Source organism: Triticum urartu, chromosome 5 (assembly GCF_003073215.2).
Source record: "Triticum urartu cultivar G1812 chromosome 5, Tu2.1, whole genome shotgun sequence".
NCBI classification, from domain to species: domain Eukaryota; kingdom Viridiplantae; phylum Streptophyta; class Magnoliopsida; order Poales; family Poaceae; genus Triticum; species Triticum urartu.
In genome coordinates, this window is record NC_053026.1 from 43,041,579 (window position 1) to 43,058,475 (window position 16,897).

Below are 16,897 nucleotides of genomic sequence, written 5' to 3' on the forward strand. Positions count from 1 at the left end.
AATAGGCAACGTAGCTGCAGATATATATCGGACTCAGTTAGTTGCCTCCAACATGGCAGCGACTACTCACGTAACCGTTGCACATAATGGAAACTGCACCCCCAGCACGATCAATTAGAAAAACACGAAAGGCAAGCAAAATTCCTTGCAACTTGGCACTCCATTGACCAGTGTAGAGTAACGACACCACGCGTGCTGTAACCGGCCTGTATTTCCGGTCAAATGCCCTGCTTGCATCCAGCAGCAAGAACAAATAATGCCATCTTGCCGATCGATCTTCATGAGTGGATGCAAGCTAAGCATAGGAGCTAGAGTATTATACATGATCGTCGGTGCGCTGTGCTGCTATTTATACCCCTCCACCTTAAGCTATCTATAAGCACACGCACCACAGCAGCAGTTTATCTTAGCAAATATCGGATTAAGATGGCCAAGGTTAACGCCGGCGCCGCCCTGCTGTCTCTGTGCCTGCTGCTGGCCTGTTCTGCGGGAGGCACAAAGGCCGCCTACGTGGACGTGGAGGGCACCGTGAGGACAGAAGTAGAGAAGGCCATCAAGAGCAACCCCGGCATCGGCGCCGCCCTCGTCCGGCTGGTGTTCCACGACTGCTGGGTCAATGTAAGTTGCCATCAAAAGTTGATCGCCTAATTTGTGTGCCTGTTACTATTGCCTCATTTGATAAAAGAGTAAATTTTATACTAAATCAGTGACGGGTAATATGGATGAAAGGGAGTGCCATGCATGCGTAATGCATCCACTTTAAACATCATGTTACACATTGAAACATGTAAAGAAAACTAATGTAACACTTTAAAAGAATGGGATTGGCGGATTGCTAAATCTCAGTGGATGCTATATTTGTTAGATTTTTCGTGGAGATTATAATTTTCTCTTCTCCTTTATTGTATGTCGTATCACTAGAATGAGATTTGATTAAAAGAAGACAAAAAATCTCAAAATCAGAATCTCAAAGCAATGGACAGTGGATCCATGCACGGTACATATCAATTCTTCATTTTGACATGCATGCATGCACGTGTTAATGACGTGCAGGGTTGCGATGGATCGGTGCTCTTGGACAAGACGCCATACGGTACCAACACCGAGAAGAAGGCGATCAACAACATCGGCCTGGACGGCTTCAACCTCATCGACACCATCAAGTACAAGCTGGGCGACGGCGTCTCCTGCGCCGACATCGTCGTCTTCGCCGCGCGAGATGCGGCCAGGTACCTGAGTAATGGCAAGATCGCCTACTCCGTCCCCTCGGGGCGCAAGGACGGCATCAACTCGTCGGCCGCCGCCGCAGACGCCGTCCTCCCGCAATCCACCTTCGAGTTCCAGCAGCTCGTGGACAACTTCGACAAGAAGAAGTTCACCCCGAGGGAGCTCGTCATCCTCTCCGGCGCGCACTCCATCGGCGTCTCGCACCTCTCGTCCTTCCAAGACCGCCTCAACAAATCAACCGCGACCCCGATCGACGACAACTACAAACAGGCTCTTGTCGCAGACGTCGAGGCCCAGAAGAAGAGCCAAAATACACCAGATCCGATTGAGAAGAACAACATCCGCGACATGAGCTCGAGCTTCCAGACCACCGCCGGGTACGACCCCACAGGGGTGAACACCGCGGCCAAGGGCGCCCTGGACAACAGCTACTACCACGCCAACCTGCAGAACAGGGTGCTCTTCAAGTCCGACTGGGTTATGCGCACCGACACCGACGCCGGGAACGCTATGGCCGAGTACATGGATAACGCCACCAAGTGGAACAACGACTTCGCCGCCGCCATGGTCAAGCTCAGCAAGCTCCCGGCCGAGAGTAGTACCCGTTACGAGATAAGGAAGAACTGTAGAGTCACCAACCAGAACTACTATTACTAGAAGCAACGGCATCACCTACAGGTGCCATGGATGCAATGATTTGTATTTTGAAGGCTCTGTTCCATGCCTAATTTGTAATACCGCAATACTCACTGCAAAATAAAATGACAATAAAATAATACACATGCTTACATACATTTTCTTCTCGTCCTAGATTTCTAGTTAGATGCTGTTCTACTCCTGCTGAGAAAGATGCAGGGGGCCGATATCGTTAAATACACAGGAGTTCTTGGGTGCTCCATCCCCTAATGAATATCAATTTTAAATTAAGCATGGAATTTGAGGATCTCAAACATGGGTGTCCAATCTATTCCCGTGTGAAGTTTTGTGAAAAAGTACTATGAAATGTATCCATGGCAAAGAAAATAGTCCGACCTACAATCCATACAAACAGTTTTTCCCTTTCCATACATAGATTTTTTTTTGACTTTTTTGTGAGAATACATTTCCTGAGTTATTTTTATGAAACTTCACACGGGAGTAGTTCGGGCACCCAGATTTGATATCCCAAAATTTCAGTGTTTCTTGAATTTTTCTGGTTTGTTTTCTGAATTTAATACTCATATAGGGGGCGGAGCACCCGAGTGCTCCAAATCCTCTTCCACAAATATCTTGTTACTTTGCACATTTTATGTTTATGAACTAATGTCTTTCACCATGGTGAGAAAGTGTTCTTCTTATGGTGCAGTTATACATGAAATATCAATCCAGTTTCCATTTCCTGTAATTTCCGTCATGAGTTTAGGACCTTGAATGTTGAGGCTCATAGTCTTGCAAAACATGCTCTAGCTTTAGGGGTTGGCTGTCATGTGTGGTTAGGTCATCCTGGAAACCTTGCCTTCGCCCCGATCATGGTGATGCCTGAGTAATAGAGTTTGCATGTTTACCTAAAAAAAAGGAAATTCCGCACAATAACCTTGAAACAACACAAATTTTGACAAAAGAATAAACGGTGAGAAAATTTACTTCTACAATTTTTATACAATGGAAACAGCTTACATATAGCTAAAGTGAGTCCTAGCTATAAATGTTCTTTTCTAGAACGGAGGCTTGAGACGAACCTAACTTTGAATTTAAAAAGCCAACAACCAGCTAGAAATTACAACAAACAACACGCCACAATGAGCGAACCATACAAAGGGGCTGACTGGATAGCTTACAACGCATCGCACATTAAAAGCACCAAGGTAAAATTAAGATCAAAAGCACCAATGTAAAATTAAGAAAGGCGAGCACAACAAGCAAAGGAAGCAGGACGAGGATTAGCCATTGATACATAGACACAGTTGTTGAAAGTAACGTGGTGCCTTTTATCCTTAAAACATAGTACTAAGTAGTATCTTGCTAAAATCAAGGAATTGAGCTAGATTTCAGTCAGCTGAATTTTTGTTTTGTGGTCAATCGATTTTCTGGCCCTTGGATTGTGCTTTAAGATTTGTGTAGTTTTTCTTTTTTCGGTCATGTTTTGCTGGTGGTATTGGGCTGTTTGGATTCGATTGACACCTATTTTGCATCAGTCGATTTCGCTCTTGGGCTGAATATTGGTGTGTGCATGCTTTTTTCCCATGTGTTTGCTTTTGTTTTCTGCACGTGTAGAATTTTTTTTCAGTTCATTTTTTTTTCTTTACGTAAATTTTCGGATGTCGAGTGCGTGAAAATATATACATGCAAGTACTACATCTACAAATTACATTACAGTACGGAAACTTCACTCTTATATATTTATTCTACCTATTATAAAAAGTGCATTTTGTGCTAATTGTGTGGAAATTTTTGTTTTTTTATTTTCTTTATTCTTTAAGGGTAATACCAATGCTAATTGTTTTGTGCTTTTTTTTGTTAATTAAATACATTTTGCTATTATTATGTGTATGTATGCATGAAAGTACTATAAAATATGTTTGTAAATTATACTAGACTGCTAAAATTGCATTATTATATGTGTATTCGCTGCATATTACAAAAGGTGCAATTTCATTGCAAAGTTGTGTGGAAGTTTTTTCTTTATTTCTTTCTTCTTAAGAGTAATTCCAATGTCGTTAATTTATTCCCTCTTAGAAAACTTTATTAGTTTTATTATGTTTAGTTTTTAATTCATTTCCTGGTTTAAGGAAGATACCAATGCCATTTATTCGTTACTTGTTTAAAAACTTCATTTTTATGTACAATTCACTATTATATGTTTATTCTTAGATAACTAAAAAACCGCAATTTATGTGTAAATTGTGTGCAAATTGCATCATTATTATTTTTGAATTCCTTTCTTCTTAAAGGGTGGTACCAATGCCACTATACTTCACTTCTTATTAGAAAAAAATTGCTTTTATCTTTGTGTTTGTAAGTAAGTATACACACAAGTATGATACACCATGTGTGTAAATTATAGTAGAAAGCAAAAATTGCACTGTATATGCTTATTTTTGGCATATTAGAAAAGTGCAATTTTAGGGCATACTTGTGTGCAAGTTATTTTTTAGTTTTCTTTCTTCTTAAAGGGTTTCATTCTTCCATAGAAAACTTCATTATTTTGTTTTTTGGTTTTATTTTTGTTTATTATTTTCTTTCTTCTTAAAGGCTTTCATTCCTCCCTAGAAAACTTCATTATTTGTAACCATTAGATCTGCATCTAACGACTGTGAGGTAAATTGTGGTCTTTTTGCAACAATAGGTCACTTCTCTGCTTCAGTTTGCAGAAAACCCCTTAGTATCTTGAAACCAACCATATCTCTCCCTTACCTCATCAAAACAACCCGATGAATATATTTTGAGTGAAACATAATATATTTTTTGTGATATATGTATATCAAAACTACAGTGTTTTTTCTAAATTTGTGAACAAGTATTATTCTACTTTGAATCCGTTACAACACACGGGCACATTGTTAGTCCAACATTAATTAATCATGGGACTAGCTAGTGGTGCACGTACATGTATTACTATGCACCACTTACATGGGTTTCTCTTTTTTTAATTCTTTCTTTTAGTCTAAAACACATGACCTGGCGAAGTGACTCATGTAAACATACTCATCCAACTTTATAATTAATGGCGACAAAATTTCATCAAACACCTGGACGTCTCGGTTCTTCGGAAAAGCTCCCTCGCCTGTGTTAGACTGCATATATACGTAGTCTGTGTATTAATATTGTAACATTGTATTGTACCTCTTGATACCTCTATATAATGAAAGAGCCACACCCCATTTAGGGTGTCGAGCAAATTCCCAACATATTATGTTTTACATGGTATCAGACTAGGGTTTCGATGTCTTCCGCTGCTCCCGCCGCCGCCGCCACCGGTGCGCCGTATTCCGTCGCTGCCACCGCCGTCGCGCCGACCCTCGCTCCTATGTCACCGTTCCTCGCTTCTCGGCCCCTTGCGTCGGCCTACGGAGCCCTGCCGCCGACCGAGTCCCCGATCGGATCGAATCCGTCGGCCAACTCCTCTGCTGAGTTCGCTGCGCCGCCGTCTCATGGCGTTGCCATGCAGCCGCCCTACGGCGTCGTCGCGCAGACGCCCAGTGGCGTCAGTCCTGCCTTGTATGGTGCGCCGCCGGCGGCCCAGGGCTCCCTTCAGCCGCCGCAGTCCTCCTGGCCCGTGGCGTCCTACGCGGCGCCGCATCATCACCAACCCTATGCGGCTCTCTCGTCACATCACCACGGGCCACCGTTGGCGCCGATCTACTCCGCGCTGCCACCGCAGCAGCACTTCCTGGCGCAGCCACCGTAGCCCTATGCGCCGTCACCGCGCCAATCCTACCCCGCGCCGTCCGGGTTCGTGGCCGTCTACTCGAACTGCGGAGCCGACGCCCTCGTTCCCGGTGCTCCTGGCGTCTACTCGACGGGTGCTCCTCGTCTCGAGACAGCCCCGTCGATGGGTCTCTACGCGCCACCGATGCATGCTCACGCCACTCAGGTCACGGCGCCATCACCGTTTTACTTCTCGCATCTGCTGCCGGTGAAGCTCACGCCGGACAACTACCTGTCCTGGCGTGCCCAGGTGTTGTCGCTTCTGCGCAGTCTCTATCTGGAGGGCTATGTTGACGGATCCATCCCGTGTCCGCCCACTCATCACCCGGCGTATCATACATGGGTGGCCCAGGATCAGGCCATTCTCTCTGCCATCCAGTCCTCGCTCACTCTGAGTGTCTCGTCGCTGGTCATCTTCGCTGCTACATCCCGGGAGACATGGGCGGCGCTTCACACCAGCTTCGCCTCGCAGTCTCAGGCGCGTGCTCATTCTATACGCACCGAGATTGGTGAGACCAAGCTTGGTGACCTCAGCATCACGGACTACTTCAACAAGATGTGGGGTCTCGCCGACACATTGGCCTCGGTTGGCCAGTCTCTGCAGGATGAGGAGTTCACCACTTTCGTTCTTAATAGGCTCGACGATGATTATGACAATCTCGTTGAGAACGTTCATGGCCGTGACGATCCACTTCCACCTCGCGAGCTGTATGCCCGACTCCTTGGCCGTGAACAGCGCATCAAGGCCCGCCGTGTCTCACCGGGCTTCGCCTCCGCCAACGCCGCGACTCGCGGCAAACCTCAGCGGCCTTCATCTTCAGGGGGCAAGCAGGCACCATCTTCACAGCCGGCCCCACGTGGCAATGCGCCATCCATCACAGGTGGCAACCGGACGGTTGCTTGCTGCTCCTCCTGCGGTGCCCCGCATGCTTGCCAGCTGTGTGGCCTGGAGCGCCACATTGCATCTCGCTGTCATCGTCGCTACAAGCAAGATTTTCTGGGCCTTGGCAACAATGGCAAAGGAAACGACAAGCAGGCTGCCGCCGCCGTGACTAGTCATGATCATGGTCGCACTCCGTCCTACTCCATTGATCCAACATGGTATATGGACACCGGCGCTACTAACCACCTCACCGGCGAGATGGGCAAGCTCTCTACTCAGGAGCCATATCGTGGTCATGATCAGGTGCACACTGCCAGCGGAGCAGGTATGCGCATCTCTCATGTTGGTCAGGCTTCTCTCCTTGCACACAATTTTCGCAAACTACATCTTTCCAATGTCCTTCGTGTTCCCTCTGCTACGCGTAGTTTGTTGTCTATTCCTCAACTTACACGTGATAATAATGTCCATGCTGAGTTTCACCCTTCTCGTTTCTTTATCAAGGATCGGGACACGAGGGTCGTTCTGCTTAGCGGTCGTCTTCGCCATGGCTTGTACGCACTTGATGTACCGAGCACACCATCCATGCAGTCTTCTCCTCAGGCGTTCAGTGGTGTTCGTGTGTCGCCTACGCACTGGCATGCGCGCCTTGGTCATCCTGCGGCTCCTATAGTTCATCATGTGTTGCATCGTCATGAACTACCAGTTGTGTCCAATAAATCTGCTGAAACCGTTTATGATGCCTGTCAGCAGGGCAAGAGTCACCAACTTCCGTTTTCAGAGTCTAGTCGTGTTGTGAAACATCCTCTTGAGCTTGTGTTTTCTGATGTATGGGGTCATGCCCAAATGTCTGTTAGTGGCCACAATTATTATGTCAGTTTTATTGATGCTTATAGTCGGTTTACTTGGCTGTATCTTATTAAGCGCAAGTCTGATGTGTTTGATGTTTTTATCCAGTTTCAAGCACATGTTGAGCGTCTCCTTAAGCAGAAAATCATCCATGTTCAATCTGACTGGGGGGAGGTGAATACCACAACCTCAACTCTTTTTTAACAAACTTGGGATTTCGCATCGTGTGTCTTGTCCTCGTACACATCAGCAAAATGGAACTGCCGAACGTAAGCATCGTCATCTTGTTGAAACTGGCCTAACCTTGCTCGCTCATGCATCCGTTCCGTTTCGGTTTTGGAGTGATGCTTTCTCCACAGCTTGTTTTCTCATAAATAGGCTTCCCTCACGACTCCTGAAAATGCAAACTCCGCTTGAACTCTTGCTCAAAGAGACTCCAGACTACACTTTTTTAAGGTGTTCGGGTGTGCATGTTGGCCTCACCTTCGCCCATATAACAAGCGTAAGTTAGAGTTTCGGTCTAAGAAGTGCGTCTTCCTGGGGTACAGTTCTCTTCAGAAAGGGTACAAATGCCTCCATGTTCCTACCAATCGCGTTTACATCTCTCGTGACGTGGTGTTTGATGAAAACATGTTTCCTTTTCGCGCACTTCCGACCAACTCTACCACTTCCTCACAACCGGTGCACATGTCCATACCTTTGCCTGATCAATTTGTGGATGTTGCATATGCCCCTGCATTGTTGCCTAATCATGCTGCAGGTATTGGACGTGGCGCTCGTCTTGAGCTTCTTGATGAACAGGAAACCGACACGGCAGCTCCTGCTCGGGATGTGGATGTGCCATGCATATCGGGTTCGACCCGTGTACCCACCCCTACATCGCCACTGGAGGCTGCCGTGCGGGCGCCGGTCTCGCCTGGCCCACGGGTGGCCTCGCCTGGCCCGCCACTGGACTCGCCCAGTCCTTCGGCCGGCGCCCCGCCTGGCCCTCGGATGGCCTCGCCTGGCGTGCCGCTGGCCTTGCCTGGTCCATTAGCCGGCGCTCCGCCTGACCCAGGAGGGGTCACGCCCGACCTAGGGGCATCTTCGCCTCGGCCGGCGGTTGCTTCGACCGGCCTGGAGCTGGACCCGGTCAGTCCCGCCTCGGTTGCTAGTGGGCTGGCCTCGCCTGGCTCATCGTCGTCAGGGAGCCCTAGTGCGAGCTCTCCCGATGCTGCAGCTTTGTCTCCATCACCGGTTGCGTCGGTATCGCCGGCACGGTATGTGGTCCCTCTTCGTCCTCGTACACGGAGTCAGTCGGGTATTTTCTGTCCGAAGGAACGCAAGGACGGGACTGTGGCATGGCTAGCCGCGTGCATGGATCACACTGCTGCTGATCCCACTGCCGAGCCTCGACACTTCCAGACTGCACTGAGTATTCCTCACTGGCACGCTGCTATGGAACATGAGTTTCAGGCTCTCCAGAAAAATGACACTTGGCAGCTTGTTCCTCCAGTATCTGGTGTCAATGTTATTGATTCCAAGTGGGTTTTCAAAGTCAAGAGACATGCTGATGGTTCCATCGAACGCTACAAGGCATGGCTTGTTGCCAAGGGCTTCAAACAGAGGTATGGTCTTGATTATGAAGACACGTTCAGTCCAGTCATCAAGCCTACTACCATTCGCTTGCTGTTGTCTCTTGCTGTCACTCATGGATGGTCTCTTCGTCAGCTTGATGTGCAGAACGCTTTCCTCCATGGAATTTTGGAGGAGGAGGTTTATATGCGCCAGCCACCTGGATTTGTTGATCCTGCACGCCCTCGTCATCTCTGTCGTCTGACTAAGGCGCTATATGGACTGAAACAGGCTCCTCGTGCATGGCATGTTCGTCTTGGCTCCGTTCTCCGAGCACTTAGGTTTACTCCCTCCAGTGCAGACACATCGATGTTCCTTCTTCAGCGTCCTGAGGTTACGATGTATCTTCTGGTTTATGTTGATGATATCATTCTCATCAGTTCATCCCATGCTGCTGCTGATCATCTTGTGGTTGCACTCAGTGGTGACTTTGCTGTCAAGGATTTGGGTGCCTTGAATTTTTTCCTTGGTCTGGAAGCTTCATGTTCTTCTGCTGGTTTGACTCTTACACAGAAGAAGTACTCCTTGGACTTGCTGCGTCGTGCTGGTATGCTGAAGTGCAAACATGCTATTACTCCGATGTCTGCCACTGATCGGTTATCTGCCCTTGATGGAGATTCTCTTTCACCTGAGGATGCTACTGAGTATCGCAGTCTCGTTGGTGGTCTGCAATACCTTACTATTACCAGGCCTGATATCTCCTATGCAGTCAACCGTGTCTGTCAGTTTCTTCATGCACCCAGGACATCTCATTGGTCAGCTGTGAAACGTATTTTGCGTTACATATGTCTTACTGTCTCCTATGGTTTGTTTCTTCAGCCTGCGCCATCATGTGAGCTCTCAGCTTTCTCAGATGCAGATTGGGCTGGCAGTCCTGATGACAGGCGATCCATGGGGGGATATGCGGTATTTCTGGGTTCTAACTTGATCGCCTGGAATGCTCGAAAGCAGGCCACAGTGTCTCGCAGTAGTACTGAAGCTGAGTACAAAGCAGTTGCTGATGTCACTGTTGAGATCATATGGGTACAGTCTCTGTTGAGAGAGTTGAGAGTTGCTTCAGCTCATCCTCCGGTTCTGTGGTGTGATAACATTGGTGCTACATATCTTTCATCTAATCTAGTGTTTCACGCTAGGACGAAGCACATTGGGGTTGACTATCATTTTGTTCGGGAACGTGTTGCACAGAAGCTACTTTGTATCAAGTTCATTTCGTCGAAGGATCAACTTGCTGACATCTTCACGAAGCTTCTTCCACAACCACAGTTTGTAGGTTGTAGGCGCAATCTTAACTTGCTTTGTACTTCAGGCCACAGTTAAGATTGAGGAAGGGTGTTAGACTGTATATATACGTAGTTTGTGTATTAATATTGTAACATTGTATTGTACCTCTTGGTACCTCTATATAATGAAAGAGCCACACCCCGTTTAGGGTGTCGAGCAAGTTCCCAACATATTATGTTTTACAGCCTGCCCGACCTTCTTGTAGTTGTACCTCATGCTGAACCACTCATTGGAGCGGCCAATTTTGTTAAAGCCCTCTCGGGGATGCAATCCTCGTCGGAATGACAACGAGAAGTGGCTGCCGTCCATGGAGGTTATTTGCCTCATCAGGATGTCGCGGCGCGTGATAGAGAATGTGATGGGAAGGTACATGGAGAGATGGTGTTGGCACGCCGCCTTACCGTTGTCGGTGCCCAAGCACGCCATCATACAAAGCTGCTGTAACGCCCCGAGACCGATGCTCGATAAGACTTTCATATATTCCGGGTTTCGCCTTTTGTTTCATTTGTGCTTGCCCTTTTATTTTTGCTTTGCATCATGTCATCATGCCATCATGTCATTTCTTTTTTTAACTCAACTAAATAAATGGCATGGATCTTTGATCCATTTAAACCGAGGGAATTCACTTGGTGATTCTCTTTATAACATATCCTCCCGATATTAGGGAGCTATATTAAATATTCCATTTTCGGAATCACCTATAACACACTTGCAATTTATCACATGCCCCTTTCCGCTTCAAGCTTGGTCCCCAAACTTTTCCTGTAATTTCTTTCGTCACTTCCCCAAGCTCCACCTAAATTCTCAACATTTCTGGGCACTTCAAAACCCTAGCCCTAGTTCAAACCATTTGATTAAATTCAAATGAGTTTGAATTCATATCTTCCGATCTTGCCACTTCTAATTTTCTCGAACCATGAATATTTTTATGAGTCCGTGAAAATTATCCCCATGCCCAGATTCCATCCCTAACTTCTCTTTCTTTTCTTTCTTTTTTTATGTTTTGTTTTTTTAATGGAAAAAGAGATTTTAGAGAAAGAGAGAGAGGAAGAGAAAAACCAGCAGGCCCGCAGCCTTCTAAGGCCCAGCCGGCGCCCTCCCCACTGGGCCGGCCTCCAGGCCCATCTAATCCTAACCTAGCACCAGGAGACCCCATCCCCTCGATTCCCCTTGTCCTCCCCCCGAGCGCCGCCTTCGCTCGATCCCATCTCCCTCTCCCTTCGTTCTCCTCCTGCGCCGCCACACATGCACAGGGCTTCGCCCTCGATCCCCCCACTCTCCCTTGTCTCTCCACTCCTCCTCCCTCTCGCTCCTCTGCACGATCCCGTCCCCTGCTCTCCTCCACCATCACCGCGAGGGCCGAGCTCGCCGCCCTGCCGCGTCGCCAGGGACGCCGGGCACGACAGCCTGCTGGGCCTCCCCTGCATCTTCCTCGCTGGACCTGCTCCATCCTCCGCCCTCTACCTCCTCGCTGCCTCCTCATCTACACGGCGCCACCGGCTCGTCAGCTCCGTCGCCAGGGGAGGAGCCCCTCGACCCGTCCCCTTCTGCCCCGACTCCGGCGAGTGTCGCCCCGTCGACCCTCCTGCTGGCCCCTGCTGAGGCATGGCCGCCTCATCAGCAAGCTGGCCTCCGCCCCTCCTGCGCTGTGCCCCTGCCGGCCTCGCCGGAATACATCAAGTTAAGCACCGCCGCACCCTCTGACCTCCCTTGTTACCCGCGCCATCGCCGTTCGTCTTCAACCGTGGGACCACTACTTCGTCATCCACCTCGGCTCTGGCCACCATGGACGCCTCATGCCCAAGATCTTCCTCCTATGTGGTGTAGAGCTACACCACCACCACCTCGAGGCCCCTTGTAGTCTTCGTTTCGGAACGCCAAGGAGAAGATGGCACTAGGGTGCGCTAAGTTCCACTAATGTTGACCCCGGACATCTACGATACGTGGACCTCTACGATCGATGTGGAACCGTCAAGTACAGCTACTCTACGTTGATACGGGAATCACTACCGTCGCAAGAACCGAGACCGGCAAGTCCGAAGACCCCAAGAACCACGACATTTGACGCATAGTACCACTAATTTTGCCGTGTACATGTACCGTCGCCGGTGATCCATGTAGCACAAACGCGAGATGTGTACCACTACTTCCCCTATCGCCGTGAGTACCTCTACCGACCCCGACCATCAGAGCATGCACGACTACCGTCACGAAGACCGGTGGACCATACCACGTCAAGTTCCACTACCGTCACGAGTACCACTACCGTCGACCCTCGAAGCCTCCGTGGACGTCAAGTTCCTCGCCGTGACCCCGAACATCTACGGAAAATTGTGCGAATAAGAACGTGAACCACTACCATCGCTGATGAACGATAGGACGACTACTTCGACTACCGTCGCGTGAACCACTACTTCCCTCAACGTCCAAGAACGTCTACTTCCACTACTTCCTCTACGCTGACTCGAACCGCTCCGATAATGCATGCTTCAAAGGTATAACCGCCGAGACGACCGTCCGTGAAGTAATGCATGTGTGATGTATGAGATGCTCGTGCTTACTCCATGCTCAAATTGTTGGTGCACGTTGCCCCTCTTTTGCCTTGTTACCGTCGTCTCGTGGGACACCCGGAATCCGGGAGCGCCCCACCATCTTTTGCATGCATCCGCACACTTCTCCTTTGCATCGGTATCTCAATCGAGTTACTGGAACCGGGACGTTGCCGTGGCACCGTTTTCGGTATCGTTTCCGTCGCACCCCTTTCTTTCCGCCACGATGACAAATGCCTCATATCTTATCATGTCAACTTTTTCATAAATTTTGCATATAAACTTGCAATGTCATCCACATCATGATAACAACATCAAGAATGTTTAAAATTGTTGTTTACATTAAATTACTAATGCATATGGGGATTTACCGGATGCGTTGTTTGTTATATCCGGCCCCATTTAAATTGTTTAGATGGTATAGTTTTGTTATGTTTCACCTCTTGACATGCTTAACAACATTTAATATTGTTGAGTACATAAACGAGATCGAACTAAATAACTTGAATGTGGTGTTTCGTCAATATGCAACGGAGTTGCATATTGAGCTCCACTTAATTTGTAGTTTTGTTTGTGCACTTTGTCATGCCATGCCTCATTAAACCGGACATGCATCATACTTGTTTGCGCACCGTGCCATGCTTATGTGGTGGTTGTTTACCATGATTGTTTGCTCCTTTCCGGTGTTGCTTCTTCGGGTTGGTTCCGATAACGTCGCGTTTGTGAGGACCCGTTCGACTACGTCCGTTTGTCTTCTTCATGGACTCGTTCTTCTTCCTTGCGGGATCTCAGGCAAAATGACCATACCCTCGAAATCACTTCTATCTTTGCTTGCTAGTTGCTCGCTCTTTTGCTATGCCTATGCTGCGATACCTACCACTTACTTATCATGCCTCCCATATTGTGAACCAAGCCTCTAACCCACCTTGTCCTAGCAAACCGTTGTTTGGCTATGTTACCGCTTTGCTCAGCCCCTCTTATAGCGTTGTTAGTTGCAGGTGAAGATTGAAGTTTGTTCCTTGTTGGAACATGGAGATGTTGTTCCTTGTTGGAACATGTTTACTTGTTGGGATATCACAACATATCTTATTTAATTAATGCATCTATATACTTGGTAAAGGGTGGAAGGCTCGGCCTTATGCCTGGTGTTTTGTTCCACTCTTGCCGCCCTAGTTTCCGTCATATCGGTGTTATGTTCCCGGATTTTGCGTTCCTTATGCGGTTGGGTTATAATGGGAACCCCTTGACAGTTCGCCTTGAGTAAAACTCCTCCAGCAATGCCCAACATTGGTTTTACCATTTGCCACCTAGCCTTTTCTTTCCCTTGGGTTCTGCAGAGTCAAGGTTCATCATTATTTTAACCCCCCCGGGCCAGTGCTCCTCTGAGTGTTGGTCCACCTGTCAGCTGCCGGTGGCCACCAGGGGCAACTCTGGGCTGGCCTACCCGTACCTAAGACAATCTGAGTGTGCTCTGAGAAAGAGATATGTGCAGCTCCTATCGGGATTTGTCGGCACATTCGGGCGGTGTTGCTGGATTTGTTTTAGCTTGTCGAAGTGTCTTGTAGACCCCATCCTCCCGCAATCCACCTTCGAGTTCCAGCAGCTCAAGGACAACTTCGCCAAGAAGAACTTCACCCAGGAGGAGCTCGTCATCCTCTCCGGCGCGCACTCCATCGGCGTCTCCCACCTCTCGTCTTTCCAGGATCGCCTCAACGATACAACCGCGACGCCGATCAACGACAGCTACAAACAAGCGCTCGTGGCAGACATCGAGGCCCAGAAAAATAGCCAAAATACGCAGGATCCCATTGAGAAGAATAACATCCGCGACATGAGCCTGAAGTTCCAGAACGACTCCGGCTACGACACTACGGGGGTGAACACCGCGGCGAAGGGCGCCCTGGACAACAGCTACTACCACGCCAACCTCCAGAACAGGGTGCTTTTCAAGTCCGACTGGGTTATGCGCACGGACATCAAAGCCGGGGGCGACATGGCCGAGTACATGAACAATGCCACCAAGTGGAACAATGACTTCGCCGCCACCATGGTCAAGCTCAGCAAGCTCCCGGCCGAGGGTAGTACCCATTACGAGATAAGGAAGAACTGCAGAGTCACCAACCAGAACCAAGGTTTTTAATTTTGGAGCTCACTGAAATATGTGAAATTTCGGAAATTTCGCATATTATTTCGGATTTTGATATTTCAAATTTCACTTAATTTTAATTGATTTTAACATAATTTTAATTTATTTCAAAATCAGTTTGAATCTACATTGAAATTTCGGGGTTAAAAATATTTCGGACCTCACTGAAATATGCGAAATTTCATAAATTCATTGAAATTTTGTTGAATTTGTTGGAACATGGAGATGTTGTTCCTTGTTGGAACATGTTTACTTGTTGGGATATCACGATATATCTTATTTAATTAATGCATCTATATACTTGGTAAAGGATGGAAGGCTCGGCCTTATGCCTGGTGTTTTGTTCCACTCTTGCCGCCCTAATTTCCGTCATATCGGTGTTATGTTCCCGGATTTTGCGTTCCTTACGCGGTTGGGTTATAATGGGAACCCCTTGACAGTTCGCCTTGAGTAAAACTCCTCCAGCAATGCCCAACATTGGTTTTACCATTTGCCACCTAGCCTTTTCTTTCCCTTGGGTTCTGCAGACTCAAGGGTCATCGTTATTTTAACCCCCCCGGGCCAGTGCTCCTCTGAGTGTTGGTCCACCTGTCAGCTGCCGGTGGCCACCAGGGGCAACTCTGGGCTGGCCTACCCGTACCTAAGACAATCTGAGTGTGCCCTGAGAAAGAGATATGTGCAGCTCCTATCGGGATTTGTCGGCACATTCGGGCGGTGTTGCTGGATTTGTTTTAACTTGTCGAAGTGTCTTGTAGAACCGAGATACCGAGTCTGATCAGAACGTCTCGGGAGGAGGTCTATTCCTTCGTTGACCGTGAGAGCTTGTGATGGGCTAAGTTGGGACACCCCTGCAGGGATTTGAACTTTCAAAAGCCGTGCCCGTGGTTATGGGCAGATGGGGATTTGTTAACGTCCGGTTGTAGAAAACCTGAAGTTGACCGTAATTAAAATGAATCAACCGCGTGTGTAACCGTGATGGTCTCTTTCCGGCGGAGTCTGGGAAGTGAACACGGTGTTGGAGTTATGCTTGACATAGGTTGTTCTAGGATCACTTCTTGATCATAGTTTTTCGACCGTTCTTTGCCTTCTCTTCTCGCTCTCATTTGCGTATGTTAGCCACCATATATGCTAGTCGCTTGCTGCAGCTCCACCTCATACCTTTACCTTACCCATAAGCTTAAATAGTCTTGATCGCGAGGGTGTGAGATTGCTGAGTCCCCGTGACTCACAGATACTTCCAAAACCAGCTTGCAGGTGCCGATAAGTCCGTGCAGATGACGCAACCAAGCTCAGGAGGAGCTCGATGAAGATCTTGTCCTTTGTGTTGTTTCATTCTAGTTGATCAGTAGTGGAGCCCAGTCGGGACGATCGGGGATCTGTGTAGCATTTGGGGTAGTCTTCTTTTATTTTGGCTCCGTAGTCAGGCCTTGTTTGTAACTGGTGATGTAATGCTTTATTTATGTATTTGTGTGAAGTGGCGATTGTAAGCCAACTATGTATCTCTTTCCCTTATGTATTACATGGGTTGTGTGAAGATTACCTCACTTGCGACATTGCTTTCAATGCGGTTATGCCTCTAAGTCGTGCTTCGACACGTGGGAGATATAGCCGCATCGAGGGCGTTACAGCTGCCCTGTTGACGCTCTCCACATGCCGTTGGCTGATAGTGTCATCTCGCTCAGCCCAGCATGCTTCACCGCCATTTCTCGATCCTCCCACGGCGGCACAGCACGGAACACGGCCGACACCAGCACGACCGCCTTGCCGTCCAGTCCGCTCGTCGTCCAACACCGGATGGCTTGCATCGGGATGACAGAATCCGTGAATGCCCTGTTCGTCGTGTTCATGAACGGTCCTAGTCGACTGCAGAACTCGTCGGTGGAGTCGCAGTTCCAGTTGGGGACGACGGCAAGCACGTCGTGTTGATGTGGCAGAAAGAGACAT

General features: G+C 48.2%; 1 protein-coding gene across 1 annotated transcript; it reads left to right on the forward strand.

Annotated features, from left to right (window-relative positions):
- The first annotated feature begins 368 nt into the window (after nt 1–368).
- Nucleotides 369–2,021, forward strand: LOC125555575 (peroxidase 2-like). The gene is made up of 2 exons (XM_048718481.1): nt 369–618; nt 1,054–2,021. Exons 1-2 carry the CDS (start codon nt 427–429, stop codon nt 1,882–1,884), a joined length of 1,023 nt encoding a protein of 340 aa, XP_048574438.1. The 5' UTR covers nt 369–426; the 3' UTR covers nt 1,885–2,021.
- The last annotated feature ends 14,876 nt before the right edge of the window (nt 2,022–16,897 follow it).